General features: G+C 42.8%; 2 protein-coding genes across 3 annotated transcripts in view; both read right to left on the minus strand.

The window, feature by feature from the left end:
- Positions 1–14,589, minus strand: part of LOC118079479 (DGAT1/2-independent enzyme synthesizing storage lipids-like) — a 35,155-nt gene extending 20,566 nt beyond the window's left edge. Inside the window, exon 1 of the mRNA XM_088675505.1 lies at positions 14,476–14,589. The gene's annotated coding sequence lies outside the window, so the exon portion shown is untranslated. The remainder of the gene's footprint in view (positions 1–14,475) is intronic.
- LOC118090251 (DGAT1/2-independent enzyme synthesizing storage lipids) lies at positions 1,987–14,609 on the minus strand. Of its 2 annotated transcripts, none has more exons than XM_060277822.2 (7): positions 14,476–14,609; positions 12,811–13,185; positions 11,175–11,339; positions 8,462–8,652; positions 3,972–4,032; positions 3,349–3,488; positions 1,987–2,183 (listed from the first exon to the last, which is right to left on the minus strand). In XM_060277822.2, exons 2-7 carry the CDS (start codon positions 13,088–13,090, stop codon positions 2,079–2,081), a joined length of 942 nt encoding a protein of 313 aa, XP_060133805.2. In that variant the 5' UTR covers positions 13,091–13,185; positions 14,476–14,609; the 3' UTR covers positions 1,987–2,078. The 2 variants fall into 2 exon arrangements, with proteins under 2 accessions (XP_060133805.2, XP_060133806.2); XM_060277823.2 differs by having other exon boundaries at positions 12,811–12,963; positions 14,476–14,571.
- Positions 14,610–20,831: the final 6,222 nt, after the last annotated feature.

Consider the following 20,831-nt stretch of genomic DNA (forward strand, 5'->3'; position numbering starts at 1 on the left):
CTAAACAGCATTTTCTAAACAAAGCAAAACAAAGCTGCGGCGTGCAGGGGTGCACACACGTAACCTTTTTTTGTTATTGAAAAACAATAAGTAATTTTTCAGAGAGCTAAAGAAGCAGGGGATTGTGCCAATCTTTCAGCCCCAAGATTCAGATGTTCTTTCTTGAAGCCAAGCAATAGCCACCCACACCCCTGGGCATCTTTCCAAGAAAGGGGAAGAAATGCAGAAAGTGCCTCCTATGTGTCCTGAGGATTCTCTCTTTCCATGTTCCTTCATTATTCCAGATTGCCTCCTAGCGCGCAAGAGCTCGGGCACCTCGGATGCCTCCGCTCTTCCTCGTGTCCCGCTACGCGCAGGCGGCGCACGCCAAGCTCGGAGCGGAGCACGGGAGAGAAGAAACTTTTGAAGACGCCCGGACGCAGGGAGGCACGCAAGGGGCACGAAGAGCCAGTGAGAGGCTCCCGTCTGGGGTTGGCCCACCCCTGTGCGCAGAGCGCTGCCTGGCCGCCTGCCTTCCCCATGCAGAGAGGCTGCCTGGCGCGCTGCCTCATCTTGTCCCCACGCAAGGCGCCCACCCTGTCACCCGCCCGCCTGCCCAGTAGCAGCAGCATCCCCGGCGGGCAAGGCGGGACACCGCTGCTCTCCCCACCCCGCGGCCACCATGGCACAATGCCCCTCGCCCGCCCACCCGCCCCTCGCCTGCGCGCAGGGTCCCCCGCGGGGTGCAGCGCCTCCAGGATCTAGAAACGAGACGAGCAGCCGCCCGCCAGGCTCCAGCAACGGACATGGAGGCGGAGGCAGCGCGGGCAACCAGCAGGCAGGCGGTGGGCGGCGGCGGCGGCAGGCAGGCTGGCCAGCACCCCTTCCATTTCGGCGCCCTAGCGATGGCCTAGTTTGCCTAAATGGAGGCACCGGCCCTGATGATGCTATCAAGGTGACAAGACTGGAGCCCCTTCTGAATGAATACCACATAAGAATTGCAACAAGTGTGATTGATTTCCCATGACTGCTTATTTAGATATTTTCTGTAGATATTTCTGCAGAACCATTATTCTAACATCATTATTTTAGTAAAAGGACCTAGTCACTTTGAGGAATTTTGTCACAAAGCAGGATATAAATCTTAAAAAATTGTATAAACCATTTAAAGACTAAGAAACACACTGTGACAAAACTCGCACCAAATTATTATTTCCATGGCACAATCTTCATCCATGGCACCATGCAAGTGACTATAATACTGTGAGGCGTCATAAAGAATATCTACCTACCAGCTCTATAATTACACACCCAATGATCTTCAGATCTAAAACTTGGCCGTTGTTCACAAGGCATACATCATCTTCCAAAACAAATGCCCAACAAATTCTTAAATCCTGATCAGCCTACACTTGTATTCATAATTGAGGCTATGGAAGAAAGAAATCAGCTAAGATGGGAATTGAGTCTCTCTCTCTCTCTCTCTCTCTGTGTGTGTGTGTGTGTGTGTGTGTGTGTGAAAGCCTGGTTGCTCCAGTTACTGTGGGCAGTTTAGAAAATAAAAAACACAACCACACATCATCAATTAAAAACTTCCTGATACAGGGTTGCCTTCAGATGTCTTGAGAAAGTTGTGTAGTTGTATATCTATTTGACATCTGATAAGAGGCTGTTCAACAGGGTGGGCAGTGCTGCTACAGGGCAGGCACCAGACATGCCAGAGTTGGCTGTTTTCGTTACATCAGTCACTTTTTTCACCAATTCTGGCTATATTTTTGCTTTCTCTACTTCTCTTGCTATAAGTTTAAAAGGATTTGCATTATAGGGCTTCCTGTTATACTCTTTGATTCTGCCTCCACTAGGGGAAAGTTCCCCCAAAAGAGGAATTCTGGGTGTATTGCAGGATAGGGCAGCAAAGCACTTGTACGTCTTCGAAAACCTAGGACCAGCAGGGAACGTTTCTGAGCTAGGGTCCCTTCCAGATGATTAATAAACAATCCAGCACCATTCTGTATATATCAATTTAGCTTTAATAAGATAATTATTAATTTTTCTATTACAGGCATCTTGTCAGAAACACTGCAACTGTTTTATATGGACTAGTCAGCTTTGTAATGCTTATCAAATCGTTCTGAAAGAGCTCTTAATATATTTCCGGGCCTTTTTTGGTGTTTATCCCGAAGATTTTCAAGTGCAGTCTTTACCTGTTGAAAGAAAACCAGAAGAATACATTGTGTTATAGGAATAGATTGCAAAATAGTTATGCACAGTTATTAATATTTGTGAGGAAAAAGCTAAGGGGATCAGAACCAGAGGCAACCGATTTATTGCAGCCATAAAAGCACAATATGTAACTTCTTCCTGGGACACGCAAATGACTTTGTATACTGAGATGTGTTGCACGAGAGTCCTTGTCTCTCAACCCTCAATGGTGGCTTCTTCAATATGGAGGGTTGGGCCAGAGCAGCCAGGGTGAGGAATCCCCACTAGGAAACTGCTCATCTCTCACAGAATCCAGCCCACTCTCTTTATGTTTACCAAGAGCACTGTATGAGAATGGCAGAGAAACAAAGACATGTGCCTTGGGCTGCCTTGTACACCGTAGTTACCTTGCATGGTTGTTACAATGTAAAATAAAAGGATGGAACCTCACGACAACAAAGGCATAACCCCGTGCAGAAAGAAATTATTTATCTGCCCCTTTAAACAGGCAATCAAAAGCAGCAAGAAAACAACCAGAAAGTGCTTGGGGGAGGACCAGGCATACTAACTAAACCATGTTCCAACCCCTTCCCATTAGCCACCAGGAGCCTACATGCTCCTCCCCTTAGCCCCCTCCCTTTGGGAGTCAGCTTCCCAAGTCTTCCTCTGTATGTGGGCGGGGCCGCTCGGCTTCTGTCCTTGTGGCGTGGGCTCTGTTTCACACATGTGGACAGTTTGGAGAAAGCGCAAGAGGGCAGTTGACCAATGGCCCCAAAGAAGCTCAGCTCAACAACTTTTTATGCAATTGACCAACATTTTCATCAGTAGAAATTAGAATAAGATCTATTATTTGATTATTGATATAAACATCCAGAATGTATTTTGTATAGTCAACCCTAACGTAGTGGGAAGAAGAAGTTCCATTGCATGAGCAGATCTCTCTCTGTGCCGCATAGTTTGTCCCATTTAATTTGTATCAAGAAGTTAAGGAGTGGGAAAATTGAGTGATGGGCATAATGCACAAAAGTATATATAATGAACCCTATATCTGATCATATAGAATGAGGAAATCAATATGTACAATACAATTTAGAGTGAAAGAGAGAGAAAAATGAAGAGGAAAAGAAATATTCTGCTTTTAAACTTCCAAGTTTAGAGTTGACTTACTCTTTCAGCCAGCTCCACAGCGGTTATATTTGGATCATATGGGATAGGTTCTCCAATAAATGTCCTCAATTTCACTGGAAACCCTCCGTAAATGGGAAGGTACATACATCGAGTTTTTTCATATAGCCATTGTGTCAGCCCTGTATATGAAATGGAAGAAGATTCTGAAGCAAAGCGACACCATATCAAATTTGAAATTAGTTGACATTCTCAGTGTTTAGCAATTGCAATAAAGACACCCCAAAGAGGAAGTATATATGTGGGCTTGGGAAAAGACATACAGTACAAGATATTCAGTCAGCTCTTCTCAGCTCTTTGCAATCAGATTCATCAGTTTTGTACAATAGACTGCAGAATATGGTTTGTTTCCTGTTCAATTCCCCTTCAATGTTAGGGTTGCTCCCACATTTTTTGATTATAGCTTTCTGTTAAATCTAATAGAAAACTAAGCAAAGGCATGTTCACTCAGTACTGAGGCAGGCAACACAGCTTTTGCAGATAAGTGTACATGGAATAAACTCTTTTTGTGAGTAGTAAATAGATATTCTTTTAAAAATCTCATTCTATATTATTAAAATGTTTATTTCCTGAGATCTCTTGATGAACCAAGGTATTTAACTTACTTGTCTTTCCAATGGTCCTGTACGTTTCACAATTGTTTTGTGTAAAAATAGGGATGATGGGCTAAAAGAATAAAAGATGAAACAAACATGAAAAGAAAGGTGAGGACTGGATAATTATTTTGTCCCAATCATCCTGCCCTTATTTTTGTTATGGACTATGGAGAATTCTTCACATCTGGGATTATAACGAGAAGCAACTCCCTCCAGAGCATTGGAATCTGCAGGCTTGAGTGGCAGGAGCTGTCAATTATTCTAATTAGAATTGCAAAATAAGGACTGTACCATGAGTACTCTTTGCTTATTGGATTAAATTTTAAGAAGCTGGCCACAGTAGAGGTAAAAAACAGAAGTCGATCTCTACCAACTGAGATGTGGGCATGCACACGAAAGCTCATACCAAAATAAAAACTTAGTTGGTCTTTAAGGTGCTTCTACCCACTGAGTTAATTGGAAGTCAATTGCGTGTACCGAAGCCAGAAAAACGATTTAGAAATAATTAAACCTCGTAAGATTGAACTTTAAACTTTACCCCAGAGGCAGGGTAAGGGGGAAAGGGTTAACTGCATTTAAATCCCTCCAAAGCTATGTAAATTAGATTGAAAGAGGCACCCTATTCAGATTGGTGAGAGGCCATTATGACATCACAATAGTGGGAGATTGTTAAATTTCGTTTCTCAGCTGGAGGCTCTGAAGCTATTGTGGCGATTGGAATTGACATTCAACTTTTGTTTTTACAAGTTGGAAAATGCAAGTTTTTAACATTCCCTTTCTTTTAAACCCCGCTCTGTGACTTTCAATATGGAGAGATGTCAAAGTAACACCAGACTTTTATGAGACACTTATCAGCTTGATGCAGGAAACTAGAGAGGTGGTGAAAGCATTTAAAGAAGAGAATCAAAAATTTAAAGACTGCTTTGAGGACTCGGAAAAAGAAATACAGAATGGAGCAATGATTAAAGAGGAGATGAAGAAAACTGAGGACTTAAGTATTGTTGATGAAGCAATAATTTATGAAGATGGAGAATATCAGGAGGAAAGAAAATCGGTCGAAAAGCAGCAATGGATTCTGTTTTCACCCAGAAGGGAGAGCAAGGAATATATCAGAGATGGAGTGTGGAATTTGAAATTGAAATTGCTACTGGTAGAGACTGGATGAAAAGGGAACTGGAGCTGTTTGGGAGGCAGTAGGGGAGAAAAGTTGGGTTTAGGGTTGGAAAATATTCTAGATTGGGAGTGGGTTGAAATTAATATTATGTTGTTTTACTGTCTTTAAAGGATAGATTTGGATTGAAAATGAACTGGATGGACAGAGAAATAACAATGTTTAAATATGTTAAATTTTAGTGGGAACTGATTAGAAGGGGGAATGCTAGAAAATGGGAATAATTAAATTTGATTTTTAAAATATGGAAATATTGGGATTATGGATATAAGAGGAGGTGGATATAGGGTGTAGGCAGTGGTGGAGCTTCATGCTCTGCCACCGGGGGCGGAGAGCAGTCGCGCTGCCCGCATTGGACGTGGTGCTTGTTCTGTGGATGGGGCGGGCAGCCACGATGGCACCCCTGGGATCGCGCCACACGGGGTGCCGCGCCCCCCCCACCATCTTCCTACGCTACTACCGGTAGCTGTACGGTCAAACATGATAGTTTAGAATATATATATATATATATATATATATATATATATATATATATATTGTTAATGCTATGATAGGAGAAATTTATAGGATAGAATTTTGAGAATATTTTAAGTTATTATTCATGAAAATTGCTAAAGATGATTTAAAATGAAGTTTAGAAGGGTGGGACCGAGGAAGTCCAGATAGTAATGTTTAGGAAAATATGATTTATTGGCTTTAGAAGTTTTCTGTTTTTTTCTTTTTTGGTTTCTAGTGTGTTTGCTGTGGGGTTTTTTTGGGGGGGGTAGTTGCAATGTCTTTGGTGTGTTGTTTTACTGTGTTTTATTATAAAATGAATTAAAATTTGGAAAAATATATAATGAGAAGCAACTCATAAATGATAATGTAATTGGCTTTATAATTGCTGACACATCTATTCATATATCTCAGATGACGAAACTTCAGAAGCTGTCCTCCCAATTTTCAGGAATTGAAGGGGGTGGGGGGGGGAGAAAAAAGGATTTCCTGGTTTGCCCTGAGGAAGAAAGAAAGCCAGGTTCAGCAAACCAGCCGCTGCCTTTTGGAGTTTGGGGGGAGCTCGTAGGCAACAAGCACCCCCCAAAAGGAAACAAAGAAAGTCTATCATTGGAAATAAAAGGAGGGGGATAAGATCTTTGAAAACTTTCTTTATTCTGAAACATTTCCCACCCCCTCCCTTTTTTGCTGTTGGGCATGTTGGAAATTTTATTGCTATTAATTTAGTAAGTTAGATTTCCCCTTTCCCCCCTCCCCCTTCACTTTCTCAATCAATGGTTTCCTGTGCAATTTAATTGAGATTGTTTTTCCCTCTTGCTCCTCCCTTCTGACAGGCTTTCTGTTCCCTTGCCAAGCATGTCACCTATGAATTATAAAAACTAGATCTGCTTTTTATTATTATTACTATTATTTTGTTCTCCTCGATACTTGGAATAGAAACCCCCTTTTTCTGCCCTCCTAGTTGTGGTTCTGGCATTTATTTTATGTTATTGGTAACTGAGAGGACTGTACAGCTGGAAATGAAACTGGCTGCAGAAACACTTATGAGGCCAAGAAAACAATAGGATATATAAAACAAAGAGCAGCAATACTTGCTGTTATATAGGGATCCCTCGGCATCTGGTGGTTAACTAAAGGTACTGCTTGTAATATAAATATTATTGTCAGCCCTTTTTCTCTCGGCACAATTAAAATATGAATGGCCTCACAAGAGAAAAATCCGATACAGACACCTAGCCAAGCAAGGACGGTCCCCCTTCTGGAGGGTGAGCCAAATATGGACCTTGTGGAGGCAATGGTGGAAATGCGGAAAGACCTCCAAAGCCACATTAAACTGGCTGGGAAATTATCTACAGAAATAAACCACTTGAGAGCTGTCAGGGGGACTCCTTACAAGGACCCTCCCCCAGTCATCCTGACCACCACTTCGCCTAGTGACAGCACTAGCAGCGGGTCAGGAGGAGGGAATGAGGAATGGAGTGGGGTGGAGGGAGGGCTCTCAGACGCGTCAGAGCCAAGGCATCGACCCAGCTGGCCAGAGAGGGAAGGGCAGCGCAGCGAGGTGCCGGAGCCTCTGCAATGCTCCAGCCAGAGGACGGGAGAAGGAACGCAGCCCTTCCTGGCGCCCAAATTGAGGCGCGCACACACGCAGGGTTGGGGGGAGGTGCTTTGGGGTGCCCAGGGTTTTATGCTGGCCGAAGAGCCGCAAGCAGCCATTGCCGGGTTCTGAATCGGACTAGGCAGTCATCTTTTCTGATATCTCTGCACTGTAAATTATATGCACAATAAAATGCTGAAAGACAGAGCGGACTGGAGCGTCTTTACTCGAGAGTAGCCGCAACAATGCCCTGACACAAGCAAACAGGCAATTTGGAGAAAACTTTACAAACTCTCCAAGCGGCTGTTCAAAAGAATAAAGAGGAAAAGAAACAAATGAGGGAACAGCAAAAGAAGCAAACAGGCAATTTGGAGAAATCTGTACAAATAAGGAGGGAACAGCAAAAGATGCAGGAAGCTATAGCATCTCAGGAACTATTGGCAGACAATTTGGCTTTAATTGAATTAAGGCAAAAAGAGATGCTTTTAAGATTTAGATTCATTGCTAAGCAATCTGGTGAACCAATAAGGGATAAAATAACTGAGGCACTTGCAAATAAGCTTGAGACTCAAAAGCAGGAGGTACATCAAGCTATTGATCATGCTTTCAGGATTAAATCCCCGTATTCTAAGAAGAAAACATTTCCAGGAGATGGTTGGGTTCTTTTTATTCTAGAAATATCAAAGACTGAGTGCTCCAGACATATTATGAGAAAGGACTTGAAATAGATGATGAGAGGATTATAATCCTAAAAGATTGGAAAACGTTTACTGAATATATGGGAAATAATTGTGTAAAGCTGAAAACTCATTAAGATAAATTCAGTCTAAATAAGTTTTAATGGATGCAATAATGGAATACTGAATGGTATAGTTTTTGTAAAATATGCAGGGATTTATGATATGTATAATGAACCATGGAAGGAGAAGAAGGGAATTCATTGATATCTTAAGGATATAAAATGAGTATTTTAAAAAGTAAAACAATTTTTAAAATAAAAATATAAAAAAGAAGGAAAAAAGGAAAATGCAGGTTTTCTTTTTAAATGTCACCAATTTCAGAAGGGTGATTTTAAAGCAGGGGTGGGAAATACTTGGAACTCCAGATATCATTTGACCCCCACACAGGATATTTGCCATCCTCAGATATTTCGGATGCTGGATCAAGGATGTCAACGCATTATGTCTTATCTAGGATATTTTTGAAGGCAATGCAAATTGCACAAAGATCACTCACCACTTTCGCCTCCATTGCTGCCCGAGCAAATCCTGTGCGTTTACCCCACATAAAGGAGTAATCATGACTATACATTGCTTCTCTAGCTCCACCAGGTGAAATGCCCAGTAAATGGCCTTTCTTCATAATTTGCACAATTTCAGCTTGCTTGTAAAATTTCAACCCGATCACATAAAAAAACATCTGCAGTCCTGAAAAAATGAGTCCCAAATAGAAGAATGCATTTTATGTGAAACTTATTTAGGAAATAGCATAGATACAATACAAGTGTGTTTAGTGCAAAGATATTGCATAGTTCTCTGCCAATCCATTTCAACTAGGATTTCATGGAGGGGAACTTTATGCTAATTCCTCTTTTGCTGAGATGTTCTGACAGTAGGTTTTCTCTCTCTTTTTTTGAAAGCACATTGAGTGGGGTTGAGTAATGAGGTGGCCACCTTTTTAGACATGTTCCTCAAGTCAAGTATTTAGTACCGTCCGTGTTTCCCCTATTTTAAGATGTCATAAAATAAGCCATAGCAGGATTTTTAGGCATTTGTGAAATATAAGCCATACCCCGAAAATAAGCCATACTTCCGCGCCGTGCGGAGCGAGACCGCTGAACCCTGCAGGCAGCCACAGGACCCAGCACATCGGCCGCGGCAGGAGGAGGAGGCGGCCTGCAGCGTCGGCGCCTAGCAGCGCTGCACCAGATTGAGGAGGCGGTGTGCATGTCGGTGCCCAGCATCTCTGCACGGAGCGCCAGATCAAGGAGGCAGCCTGCCGGGTCGGCGCCCAGCAGCGCCGCATGGAGCTCCGGATCGAGGGGACGGCCTGCAGAGTCGGCGGCCAGCAGTGCCAAACCGAATCGAGGAGGCCCCCTGTCGGGTCGGCAGTGCCACGCAGAACACCAGATCAAGAAGGCAGCCTGCAGGGTTGGCGCCCGGCAGCACCGAGTGCAGCGCCAGATCGAGGAGGCGGCCTGCAGAGTCAGCGCCCAGCAGCGCTGTGCTGGATCAAGGAGGCGGCCTGCCCGGTCAGTGCCCAGCAGAGCCCCGTGGATCGCTCCAAGCTTCTGGGAGTGTTGCTGTTGCTGGCTCCCGGAGGCTCAGGGTGCTCTGCATGGCGCTGCTGGGCACCAACACCGCAGGCCGCGTCCTCGATTCGGTGCTCTGCACAGTGCTGCTGGGCACCGACCCGGCAGGCCACCTCCTCGATCTGGCACTCCGTGCGGCGCTGCTGGGCACCGACCCGGCACGCTGCCTACGGTATCCAGCAGTAGCAACACGGGAGGAGGAGGAGGAGGAGGCTTGCCGCGAGCCACTAGCCCCAACCCAGCGCAACCCATCAGCAGCAAGAGAGAGAGAGAGAGAGAGAGAGAGAGAGAGAGAGAGAGAGAGAGAGAGAGAGAGAGAGAGAGAGAGAGAGAGAGAGATATGCACATGGCACAGAGGAGGCTATGCTGATGGAAAACTGCCTCCACCAGCAGAGATTGATCCACAGTTATATGGGTGGGGATTATATGCTGCATTAATTAACCCAGTGGAAAAACTCCAAGCAGCACTCTGTGCTACTGGGTCTCTTTGGGCTTTGTCCTTCCTTCCTTCCTTCCTTCCTTCCTTCTTTCCTTCCTTCCTTCCTTCCTTCCTTCCTTCCTTCCTTCCTTCCTTCCTTCCTTCCTTCCTTCCTTCCTTAAATAACCTTTCTGAGATGTCATAGTTTCCTGGTGTGGCTGCTGCGTACATGCAGAGGAAGATGATGTGGGGGGAGCGGCAGTGGAGGGCCATGAACACTACAGCAAGGGTGCCTCATGTGTTTGATTGCAGTGTCACATGGGGGCATAAAGGATGGGTGTGGGAGTGTTTGATTGGCCATGTGTTCGGGTGGGGCCATGTTTTTTGGGATCTGTGTGCAGATTTGGTGATAGGTTGGACTTGCCACGAAAGCCACGGACATGTCTTTGGGGCTTCACTTGGGCTTCTGCCCTTTTCCTTAGCTGTAGCTCCCACCCCGTCCCAGCTGCCACCCAGTGGTGTTTGAATACAGAGGATTTTGCACAGGGGGTTTGCTAGTGAAGATGCTCCCAAGCAGAATCCCATACTTTGCATTGTTCTTTCCAGTAAGGAATATCCCATTTTTACTAATGACTGAACTTTACAAAACACTTTGTACTTGAGGAAATCTTCAACTTAGAGACCCCAAACCCTACGCCTTGTCCTATGCTGGCATTAAAGTGAGCAGCAATTATTACATGAGAGCTTGTAGTCAATGTCATAGCATAGGAATCAGATGACACATTATCCGGATTCCCTCAGTTTTTAGATCTCTAAGGAAGAATGTAGACAGAAAAGCATGGCATTTCTTCATGGAGACCAATTCTGCTGATTCAGTTGTTAATTGGAAATAATTATTCATCCTGCATTCATTCTGTTTTACTTGTAAAGACTTGGTGAGAAAGAATTTTTAATCTTTTGTTGGAAGGTGCCCAGAGTGGCCAGGGAAACTCAGCCAGATGGGTGGAGAATAAATAATAAATAATTCTTATTCTTACACCTTCATCTGCACTAACTATACAATTTCACCTGTTGCTGCTATTTTGTTTGTCAGTTGTTTTTCACCTGCTTTCCTGATACACAGTTTTATATTTTATAGCATTGTTTCATAGCTTATAGCATTGTTTTATGTCATATTTTACATGTTTTAAAAAAGCATTAGTTAAATTTAAAGAATTTACCTGGCATCCAATGCCCGAAACGATGCATTAATGAATAGCACATTCTCTCCCTCTCTAAGAAATACCTAGCCACAAATAAGATATAGCCGAGAGGAGCAACTGCATGATGATAAATAATAATCCCTGGTCCTTTAGGGAGATTTTCCGTTCCAGTAAGTTCGAAACCTGAAAATAATACAAAATGCAACAAAGAAATATCACAACCATTATTGGAGGAAATCAGTGTGGTTCAGAAAAATAAAATAAAATTTAAGATCAGGTTAAAAGCTCTGTTATATGCTCATTCTGGATGCTAGGTTGTCATCCACACGGATCAAGACTTTCTCTGTTGTGATGGTTTAATATGTTGTTATACTAAGTTTTCCTGATAGTCTTTTTATTTAAAGAGTAGTATCATCACCCCTCTGTGCAGAGTGTTGCTTTGTATGAGAGCTATCCAGGGCCTGGAGTATATTTCCTCCCCATCCCTAAGAGCTCCAACTTCAGGCATCTTCAGACCATTCTCTGAATCACTTCATACCAAGTGAGAAAGCTGTTTCCTAGACAGACACACCCTTGACCATGTCCTAAGTAGCTACAGGGTCTCATCCTTATGGCCCAAACCTGGTTTTAGTAGTGTATTTCTGATTTAATTTTCAACACTTACAGTAACATGAGACCTGTGGGAAGCATTGAGAACATATAAAGAGTCCTGTGGATCAGGGCAAAGGCCTCTGTATTAGACCATCCTGTTTCTTGCAGTGTCCATCTAAATTAGTGGCCATCACCACATTCTGTGCTGGCAAATTCCATAGTTTGTGTATACATAGTTGCTAATTGTGTCTCTGCGAGGTGTAAACAACATTCTCCAGGTTTCTTTTGGAGAAGAAGCGTACTTAAAATGTGGTTTTAATGTATGGTGTTTATGCAGCCAACAGTTGACCCTTTCTTCTGTAATCTGTCTTATTTATTCATTGATATTTTTTGGGTTTGATTAATTTTATTCGTTAATTTACATCCATACATAGGCTTTGGTACATGTACAGCCTTAAATACTTAAACCATTAGATATTATTTTACACTTCTATAAGTACATGCTCTTTTCTTATAATTTTAAACTAAACAAAAATATATCAGGATATTAAATCCAATGAACTAAATTCCAATAAACTAAATCATATAAAAACAGACTTCCCGTCATTTCCCGATGTAAGTTGCATTTACGACAGTGAATGTACTTCTTACCTTTCTCTTACTCGTACTTTCTTATAACATATTGTACCGTATTTCCTTGTTTAATTGTATATAATTTACACAAGGGTCATTCAAACGCTGCCATAGATATTATGTCACTGTTACATTTTTGTAGGTATTTCTTGAACATAACCCATTTTTGTGTGAATGATTGTTTTGTATTTCCCCTTAATCTATCTGTCAGTTGAGCCAGTTCTTTGAGCCATGCCTTTGTTTTGATCCTTATATAGCCAACCCGAATTTGAAGCTGCTGTGACTCTGAGGTGGGTTCAGAGGTCCAGTCTTGATTCACTGTGGCAACTATTGTTCCAGTGCTTCAAGCCTGAAATTCTGATCCTCAGTCCTTTGAAATTTTAGTGACTCATAAGAAAGAATTATTGCTATGAAAGAAACATTTACTCACCATGCCATATCTTTCCATATGTATCTACAATATGAGCAATAAATCTCCTTGGCTTTTCCCAAATTTTGCTATAAGAATCAGTTTCTTGGTCCTTATTCATCTTCTTGTAAACATATAGCCAAAATGAGCAAGCACAGCCAGCCAAATATATACCTATTATTAATGAACAAAGCAAAACCAGCAGCTTACGAAACCACCAAGGGTGAACCACTGAGCTCCAGTATTCTACTAAGTAAGGAAAACTAATCAGTTTTTGCAGCATTTGAGTAAACCAGCTCATTGTTTCCTGATCTGAAGCACCAAGTTTATGCCAATGAAATAAATATATGAAGTGAAGTTTTCTTCAGTTGTGATGCTATTTTCCCCACTGTTTACCTGGAAAACAGAAAATGCAGTACATCGGTTTGATCTGCCATCCCAGAAGCATTCATGATTACATAAAAATCTCATGCTATTTAATATTTTCCTAGTTTTCCCCATTGTAACTTGCCAAGTTCCCATATTGTTTTTCCAACGTCCATCATGGAGATTTACCAAATGACAAATACAGTATTTGACTCCATCATTTATCTGTTGTAAAGCAAGCTGGTTTCATTCCACTGCTGAAGTTTTTGTTTGTTTTGTTTTGTTTTTTGCATTTTTGAAAACAGGAAAAGATAGCATGTTTTATCCATTATAGGCATGATGCCTCAAAGTAAAGTTGAAGGTCTGGCATAGCAAACCTCCTCTTTTCCATCAATCATAATTTTATATTTTACTCTGGGCTTCCTTTCCTGCCATATGAACCTTCATACCTTTTTCTGCCACAGTTTTAAACATCAAATATTATTTATAATTTGGACATTTTGAAATAGAAATAGCATTTTTGGAAGGACATTCATTTTGATGGCCAAAACAGTGATAGCTTCATTCTCTCCCATATTTCCAAATCTTTCTTTCTTTCCAAGCTTTTACGTAGTTGTCTTGATAGATATTATGTTTTTTATTGTTCACCAAATCCCCAGATTTTTTTCTCTTCCTATTTTCCACCCACATTCTGATTCGATGTCTTTTTTTGTTTGATTATTCTATTTTTTAGCAGCATCTTGATTTTCCCTTTATTTTGTTTGCAGCCAGCCAATATTACAATTCTTCGTATCTCTTCTATCACCTCCAGTATGCTCATTCTTGGTTGTTCTAAGGTTAATACGATGTCATCTGCAAAGGCTTTTCATTTGTAATTTTGCTGGCCCACTGTTATTACATTGATTTTATTATTATATTTTGAGCCACTACTGCTAATAATAATATAAATAACAGCGGGGACATTGAGCAACCTTGCCTCATCCCTTTATACATCATACATTTTTCTGATATGTTGTTTACAATTATATTGGTCGTCTGCTCATTATAGATTGATTTTATACTTTTTATAAAGATCTCACCAAACCGCACTGCTGAAGTATTAAGGAAAGTGAGAAAGGGTAACTTCTCCAAGAGCCCAGCAAGGCGCTCTGCAGCTGCAGATATATCAAGTGAGGTATTGAGATATTGTGGTATTTAGCTGGTAGTATATAGTGATGTTCTAAACCTGATATTGCCCAGCCCTAAAATTGAAGGGGATGACCCTTGGGGCCCCTTCCAACTCTACACTCTATGATTCGCGGAACAAAAACTTTTACTTACGTTCCTGGTAAGCCTAAATTTCCTTTAATTCAGTCACCTCTCTCTGGGAGCAGCAGAAGTCTTGTCTGGTCCATATTTTCGTAGACTAATTTCCACACCTATGGAGACATGCCCCTTTATGTAGTGGTTGGGAGTGCCCTCTGTATGAGGAAACGAAGCATTGTGAAAAAGAGGAAAGGTTTATGGTGCCTGCTACCTGCCATTTGTAATTGAATCTAAATTTATGGGGTCAAGATGTGTATGCAATATATCATGCAATATGGAAACCTTAATAACATGTTATGTTTGCAATATTGAATCCTAGTGCTGCATCAGGGAAAGCTTTCCCATTGAACCTGTCTCATTGGGGTATTTTAAAATGAGGCTGCATTTTTAAAATCTTAAATCTTAAATTGTATCTTAACCTGTATTTTATTTAATTGTTTTTCTTTTCTTTTATGTCTTATTGTAATTTTACTGTGTCAGCCGCCCTGAGCCTGGTTTTGACTTGGGAGGGAGGGGGTATAAATAAAAATATTATTATTATTATTATTATTATTATTATTATTATTATTATTTAATTCCCATTGGACCTGTCTATTTAATTCTGAGCAATAATCACATACACATATGGTGGTCTGTTTTACTCTATTTTCTATTTTTAAGGGGAGAGCTATTGTTGTGAAAGTGTAGTAGTACTTTCCTGCTTTAAGGGGTTTGATAAGCAGGGGAGAAATAATTTGATAGCCTTGCCTTGTTTAATTTGTTTGACATGATTAGTTTGCTCTAATTTTCTTTCTTTTTTAAATCTTCCACATCTACAATAGCAGTCATATTGCACAATAACATACTGTGTCACAGAAAACCAGTTATTGACTAAGGAGTAAAAGTAGGTATTGTGACAAGTGTGTTACCTCCCTTTCCTGGTAGCTTCTCCCCTTTCCAGTAAAGTACAAGATATGTATGCAATAGGATCACCTTGCAATATATAAACCTTAATAACATACAGTGGTACGTCTACTTACGAATAACTCTGCTTACGAATGTTTCCACTTATGAATGGAGCTCTGTCCGCCATCTTGGATGCGGTTTAGATAAGATTTTTCTACTTACAAATTTTTAGATAGGGTTGCTTCCCAATGCATTCCTATGGGTTTCGACTTACAAATGTGTGTTCAGAACGCATTAAATTCGTAAGTAGAGGTACCACCGTACAGTGGTACCTCGGTTTATGAACACAATTGGTTCTGGAAGTCTGTTCATAAACTGAAGCGTTCATAAACTGAAGCGAACTTTACCATTGAAAATAATGGAAAATGGATTAATCTGTTCCAGACGGTCCGTGGAGTACTTAAACTGAAGCGTTCATAAACTGAAGCGAACTTTCCCATTGAAAGTAATGGAAAGTGAAAGTGAACGCTGGGTCCACAGCGTTCGTAAACCGAAAATTCGTAAACTGAGGTGTTCATAAACCGAGGTTCCACTGTATTCTGTTTACAATATTGAATCCTAGTGTTGCATCTTGGTGATGGCCAGGACATCGAAGGTTCCTATAGAGTTCAAAAGCGAGTCCCCAACAGGTTCCATTTGTTGCTGAGCTGACCCGGCTGTCAAACTGTGATCTCTGGTTCGGCTCCTAGCAGTTTCAAGTCAAAAAAAGGTGGTGATGTTGTTTGTGGTGCTGCTCCTGCTCCCGTTTCCACTTCAAAATCCTTCGTGTTTTTTTCCAGGAATCTTATCTTGTCATCCACTGATTTAATCCAAATCTTCTTCTGTTGATATTTGAAAAAGAGCCCTTCCGGGTATTCCCACCGGAAGAATATTCCTTTCTTCCTCAGAAGAGTCGTCAAATCTGTATATCTTTCCCTCAGGCTCAAAAAAATTTTCGGAGTATCTTTAAAAAGAATGATATGCTTGCCTTTTACTTTCAAATTCTTCTGATAGTGTAAGCCCAAAATTTTATCTCTTTGTGCTTTCGTCTGGAACACCACCATACAATCACTTATGAATTTTGAGTCTTTCTTCTTTGATTTCGCTCCAAATCTATAGGCCTTCACAATTATAGCATCCAATTCTTCTTTTGTCAATTCCCAAGCTGTCATGAACTCCTGGATCAAAGTTGCTTTCAAATCTTCTTTCTCTATTTCCGGAAAACCACGTATTCTCAAATTCATCTGCCGCTCCCGCATCTGTAAAAACGCGATTTGAACCTGTGTTTGATAGTGCTGACTTTCCAAATCCTGTACCCCCACGTTCTCCAAATGCGTCACTCTAGTCTCTATTCCAGCCACATCTGTCTTCACCTGCTGAACCTCTTGTGTCAGCGTTCCAATTTCCTTTTTTAAATCTTTAAATTCTTCTGTATGTTTATCTGGCGTCTCCTATAATTTATCCTGTCCCTCTTTGAGAGTATTTAACATCTTAAGCACCTCATCTTCAAAAGTTGGGAAGACCGACAGTTTCCTTCTTGTCTTTGCACCACCTGAGCCTTCCCCTGCCATAACAAACAAGGGTATGCCAGTTCCAAATATTAACGGCAAGCTAAATGTTTTTTTCCTCTGGTGGCAAACCTCAATCCCAGTCACAACATAACTGCTTTGCAGGATTGGAATGTCAAGGTCACTATTTTCTCAGCACCATCCGCACTGCTGCAGCTGCTAGGACTTCCCAATAGCACATAGGCAAACAGTCTTAGAAGCAAGGAAAAGTCTTATTTCTAAATACACCAAATTGACAAAGAAGAACTCAATATGTTGCCAGTCTATCAATACTTTTGTTCAGGAATTCAGAGTGCTACAGAGTCTCCATTCAATCCAGGTAGGAGACAATATATCTGTCAAGCAATCCAGTCTTTTTGTAACCTCACAGAAGAGCAGGCTGTCTTTCCCGGTCTCTCCCTCCCAGCGAGAAAATCGGCTTTTACTTATTTTTAAAGCGGCAACAACAAAATTACTCGGTTACCACATCCACTCAGATAAAGCATTCCACATAATCCAAAATAATACAAAACCTTAATTAAAACAGTGCAATACGATACAATATAACAAATAAAACAAGATGACTTTAAAGTCCAGAATTTCCATTTCAGGCCAAAATCTCTCTAGAGAAGAAACTGTTCCTGAGACGGCTCGTTCTTGCTTGCTTTGTTCTATATCTCCATCCCAACGGCAGGAGCTCGAAGAAACGGTGACCAGGGTGTGATGGGTCTCTTGATATGTCTAGTGCTTTTCTATGTCACCTGGTGGTATAGATTTGTTCTAACGTGGAGAGTGAGCAGCCAATAATGCTCTCTGTAATGTGATCGATGTGGAACTGCCCTTGGGCCTGATAAAGAAATACCAGCAGGCATAGAATAGGGTGGCTAGATTGCTGATGGAGGCATCTCACCAAGATTATGTGACACCATGGGGTAATTTAGCCAAGCAACCCTTGCTGATTGAAGCATTGTTTCCTCTCCCATAAAAATTTCCTTGCACCTTTAAAGAAACAAGAAGACAACATCATTGGAAGAAGGTATTAACCTTTATTTCTCAAAAAAACAAAAACAAAAAACAAAAACAAAAAACCCATGGAAGTGATACGAAAGACAAATGTGCCACAGAAGTCCACCAACCCTTGCAAAGCCCAACTAGGTAAAGGTTCCTTTGGCCTTTAGGTGGAGGAAATAAAAAGGCACCTGTTGAGATGGGTAGTGCAGAAGGCAGGAATGGCAACAGGAAGAAAACCCAGAGCCACTGATTGTAGTTATGCCCTTAGTCTTCGTCCATGCTGAGTACTACAATGGCAACAGAAACTGAAGAGGAGGAAACTGGCAGGCAGTGGCATCCCCATGTCATATGTGTGAAGGCAGACAGGAAGGGCCTGGCAGAAGGCCGATTGCCATTTTATCACTTTTAATTGCACAGCCTGAATTTGTTGCATCCACCCTAATGCAACTGCTGCAGGTGGCCAAATGGACCCTTTCTCTGCAGTCTATCTCAACACACCTGAATGTTTTAGAACAGGCATCCACAGACTTCGGCCCTCCAGATGTTTTGGCCTACAACTCCCATGATCCCTAGCTAACAGGACCAGTGGTCAGGGAAGTTGGGAATTGTAGTCCAAAACATCTGGAGGGCCGAAGTCTGGGGATGCCTGTTTTAGAACTAGTGGCTTTTGACAGGAAAGCAACTGAGAAAATGAGAGATTGCAAAGGACTAGAAGAATCAATGCTCTTTTTTTTTTTTTTTGCTCCTCTTTTCCTTGGTACAGGCTATTCAGGAGAAGCCAGTTGCTTCTTCAATATGGAGGTAAGATGGTAGTGAAGGGATGAGAAAGAATACTGGAAATAAGTGTTTCAAAATTTTACAATGGGGATAAATCATGCCTGGTATGCAGATTATGATTGGGGCAAGAGAGTTATTTTTTGTAATCCAATACCTGAGGGTTTTGTGGGGGGGAACCAACCAGTGCCTTGCATCATTTCTACATATCTGGAGGTAGAGAGACAGTGGGGAAGATAGTGGCAAAGTGGGTGTGATTCAAAAATATCGATGGAGCCAATCCAGTGCTCCTGTTTGTGTGTGTGTGTGTGTGTTTATACTGTTGACCTCACTCCCAACTTGCCTTTCCCCCTCTACCTCCTGTTAAGCTGCAGGAATGTGATCAATCAGAGGTCAGGTGAGCAGCAGTGCCCCATCACACTCTGATTGCCGTATCCCATCATTGTGCAATGCAGTGGCATGTAAGAAAATGTTTCCTGCAGTTGCTGTGCCTCCTCAATGGCTAGGTACACCCACACCTCCAACTAAGCTGGCGTGGTTTTGAAATGGGGTGGTACACCCCACTAAGGTGATCTCTGCCCTTGATTGTGGAAACTCTCACTATGTGGGCAGTGAGAACTTCAATCAATGATGCTATCAGGGTGACGGGAATGGAGCCACATCAGAATGAATACCACATAAGAATTGCAACAAGTGTGATTGAGTTCCCATGACTGCTTATTTTGATATTTTCTGTAGATATTTCTGCAAATCCATTATTCTAGCATCATTATTTTAGTAAAGGGCCCTAGTCACTCTGAGGAATTTTGTCAAAAAGCAGGATATAAATCTAAATAAATTAAATAAACCATTTAAAGCCTAAGAAACACACTGTGACAAAACTCGCACCAAATTATTATTTCCATGGCACAATCTACATCCATGGCACCATGCAAGTCATGGGCGTAGATAGGGGGGCAGGGGGGCGGCTGCCCCCCCTAGAAGCAGGGCCAGCGAAGGGGTCGTTGAGAGCCTGCAGCACCTCCTTCTTGTTGTGCCTGCGCAGGTCACCGTACAGCGACGACTCCAGGCTCTCAGTCGACGAGCCAGGGGCGAAGCAAGCTGGGGGCAGGGGGCGGGGAGCCCCACCCCTCACCTCTGCACAGCAGCCTCGGAAAAAATACCAAAGTAAGCCACAGGCGAGCTCGCCGGCCGAGCGATATTTTGGGCGCCACATGGGTGCCTGCTGGAGTAGGGGCACTCGGGGCCGCACCCCCGCCCTGCGATCGGCGCATCAAAAGCCAAGCCAGAAATCTCGCTCGGCGGGCCGGCATGCCTGTGGCTTCCTTTTGTATTTTTTTCTGAGGATGCTGGGCTGGGGCCCTGGGAGGAGGTGAGGGGCGGGCTAGGCTAGCGAGGCACCACGTTAGTGGCTAGGTGGCATGACGCCCTTCCCTCCTAACTGGCCCGGCCCCGTGGATCAGCCCAGCAGCCGCGGGGAGCAGTAGCATACCGGTAGTAATGGGGGGGGCGTGCAGCAGGCTGGATGGGGCGGGGGTGACCACCACCTCCGACGGCCGCTGCCACCGCCATCCTGGAGGCTGGAGCCCCGATGTTGCAGCCACCATCGCCTTCCCTAAGTAAGTTCCCTTTACTTTTCACAGACGGAGCTCCTCATACTCTTGGGAAGGGTGAGGCGAGGCTCCATTGGCTGCTTCACATGCCACTCAAGAGTAGGGGGTGGGGCCGCGCAGAGCTTGCTGGTCCTCTTCCTCACCCTCCCCATTTCCTCTGTCTGCCACACGTGCCGGGAGAGCGCCTGCAGTTTTGAGAAGTCTAGCTGGGGAGGGGGCTTTGCTTTTGTCCCAGCAGCGCTATTCTGGTCTGAGGAAAATACTTTTTCTGTACTGTATTTTATTATTCTGAAGGAGTGGGGAGGGAGTGGGCTGGAGAGGCAAAAGGCAAGGAATGTGGGGGTGTTTTCTGGTGGGGGGGGGCATTGCTTTTGCCCAGCTCTATTCTTGTTTGAGGAAGCTTACTTGCCATGCAGTAAGAGGACGAGATGGCTGGACAGTGTTCTCGAAGCTACCATGGGCGTAGGCAGGGGGGCAGGAGGGGGCAGCTGCCCCCCCTAGA

The sequence above is a fragment of the Zootoca vivipara genome, chromosome 8 (genome assembly GCF_965207765.1).
Source record: "Zootoca vivipara chromosome 8, rZooViv2.hap1.1, whole genome shotgun sequence".
In the NCBI taxonomy this organism is placed as follows: domain Eukaryota; kingdom Metazoa; phylum Chordata; class Lepidosauria; order Squamata; family Lacertidae; genus Zootoca; species Zootoca vivipara.

Bases quoted from the DNA above. Each gene is read 5' to 3' on its own strand.
- LOC118090251 (XM_060277822.2), bottom strand. From the start codon at position 13,090: ATGAGCTGGTTTACTCAAATGCTGCAAAAACTGATTAGTTTTCCTTAC. The intron at 11,340-12,810 runs GTGAGTAAATGT...TATTATTTTCAG, and splicing joins ATATGGAAAGATATGGCATG to GTTTCGAACTTACTGGAACG. The intron at 2,184-3,348 runs GTAAGTCAACTC...TTCTTTCAACAG, and splicing joins CTGTGGAGCTGGCTGAAAGA to GTAAAGACTGCACTTGAAAA.